This window comes from Monoraphidium neglectum (assembly GCF_000611645.1).
Source record: "Monoraphidium neglectum strain SAG 48.87 unplaced genomic scaffold scaffold01471, whole genome shotgun sequence".
Classification (NCBI taxonomy): domain Eukaryota; kingdom Viridiplantae; phylum Chlorophyta; class Chlorophyceae; order Sphaeropleales; family Selenastraceae; genus Monoraphidium; species Monoraphidium neglectum.
In genome coordinates this window covers 12,432-14,577 of record NW_014012157.1, presented here as the reverse complement: position 1 = coordinate 14,577, position 2,146 = coordinate 12,432, and the positions used below count along the sequence as shown (strand labels likewise).

General features: G+C 63.3%; 1 protein-coding gene across 1 annotated transcript; it reads left to right on the top strand.

Annotated features, from left to right (window-relative positions):
* Positions 1-168: 168 nt before the first annotated feature.
* On the top strand, positions 169-1,768 carry MNEG_7991 (hexokinase; the record flags this gene model as incomplete). Its single annotated transcript, XM_014043538.1, has 6 exons — positions 169-330; positions 434-516; positions 658-724; positions 936-1,016; positions 1,225-1,333; positions 1,650-1,768. The coding sequence occupies 6 exons, from the start codon at positions 169-171 to the stop codon at positions 1,766-1,768; spliced, it is 621 nt and encodes a 206-aa protein (XP_013898992.1).
* Positions 1,769-2,146: the final 378 nt, after the last annotated feature.

Here is a 2,146-nt window from a genome sequence, read left to right as displayed (position 1 = left end):
CATACAAACACACTTTCCCTCGCCAGCTCTCCTCCTCATACCCACACTCACTCATACACACACGCACGCGTACACACACACACACACACACACACACACACACACACACACACACGCGCGCGCGCGCGCGCATGCGCACCGCCCTCCGGACCCTACTTGTCAGGCAAGATGCTGATCGAGAAGCTGATGTCGGGGCTGTGGATGGGCGACAACGCGCGCCGCATCCTGCTCACCTTCGCGCGCAAGACCCAGCTCTTCGGTTCCAAGGCGCGCCCGCGTGCGGCCGCGTCACGCCTGGAGCCACCCTGTCACGGCTGCTGCTTGCATCCCGTTCGCGCTGGAGCTTCCAAGCAGCTTCCTCGCGTCTGCAGCCTGCCGCGACTGCAGCGGCTGCAGGGGGCCGACTCCCAAACCCACTCCCACAAACCAGCAGGTGCCAGCCAAGCTGGAGGACCCTGAGGCCTTCACCACGGCGCACCTCTCCATGATCGAGAGCGACGCCACGCCCCTGCGCTCGTGAGCCGTCCCTACACCCGGGGGGGGGGGGGTCGCAGCGGTTGGGCCCTTAACGTGCAAGCAGTGTGGCCGCCTGCACGTCTGCCAGCCGCTTTTGCGCCTAATCGTGTTGCTCGCCCCCGCAACCCATCTACCGCTCAGCAATGTGTCGCGCGTGCTCAAGGACGCCCTGGGTGTGACAGACCTGTGCTGCGAGACCCTCTACATGGTGGGGGGGGGGATGCTGTTGGGGCGGTGGTGCTGCCCCAGGGTCGGTCTGCCTGCGTGTTTCCGCAGGTGTTTGCATGTCGAGTGCTCTGTGGGTGTGTCTGCACCCGCGCCGCTTGCGTATATTGCGCTGGAGGCAAGGGCTCGGGCGCATAATCAGTGGCTGACAACACCCGCTCGCAACTGCCCTGATCCCCCCAACCCTCGCACAGGTCCAGTCCGTCTGCCGTCTGGTGGTGCGCCGCAGCGCCCGCATGGCCGCCATCGCCCTGGTGGCCATCCTCAGGCTGCAGGTGCGCCGGGTTTGACGCGCCGGATGCCCCGCTGATCACAAAGGAATGGCCCTGCTTCTGACATTGTAACAGTGGGCCTGCGCCTTGCAATTTTTTTTCCGGCAACGACGTATATCTTTCAGACTTGTGGCGGGCGCTTGCGCCGCACCAGCTCAACCACCATGCCAAGCTCAACTCATGGGAAATGCACCGCCCAACGGCTCGTCAGGGCTGGCTTGACGCCCCGCGCCGCATCGTGGTGGCCGTTGACGGGGGCGTATTCCTCAAGTACTACAACTGGCGGGTCTTCCTGGACCAGTACATGCGGGAGACCTTTGGTGGGGCCACGGGCTGGGGGGCGGTGGGGCGCGGCCCTGGGTGGAGTCCGTTGTCTGGTGGTGCGAGGCTTCAGGGAGCGTCTGACCTGGCATGTGCAAGGGACGAGTGTTCTGAAGGTGTTCATCTCCAACCACCATGGTCGCCTGTGCATACTGTTTACGCCTGCAAAGCTGAGTATTTGGTCCTCCCTCTGTGAGCCCGTAAGACGGCCACACCCTAGCCTGTCCTTCGCACTGCGAATTAATTGCCTCACCCTTGCCCCGTCTGTGTGTGGCCCTTCACATCCCTCATCCCACTGCTGCACCAACCCCACAGCCCACCACGGCAAGGACGCGCGCCACCTGGCCCAGCTCGTCGAGTTCCGGCCGCAGGCGGACGGCTCCTGCATCGGCGCCGCCGTGCTCGCAGCGGCTGCGGTGGCAGGCGACGCGTAGGGTCGGACGCTGAGGCTATTCATCCCCCAAAAGACCACGGCTGGGAGTTTCGTTTTGGGTTGCCAGCGAGTCAGGCAAGGCACAAAGGCAGGGCCAGTGCACGTGCACGGCTCCGTAGGGGGCCACATCCAGGGGCATTGCTCCATCAGTCACACGTATGGTTTGGCTACTGGCTGCAGGGTTGACCCATATTTATGCTAGTTGACTTCACACTTTAGAGCATGTCACACCAGCGCACGCTTTTGCACGCAGCAGCAGATTTGATGGATGGGCTGCGATCTAGGCACCCGGAGGCAGGCCTGCTTGCATCTGCTCTGACTCAGTTGACTGTGCTACACTGCCCATGGTTATGGGTTGTGCATGCCCATCCACACGTGT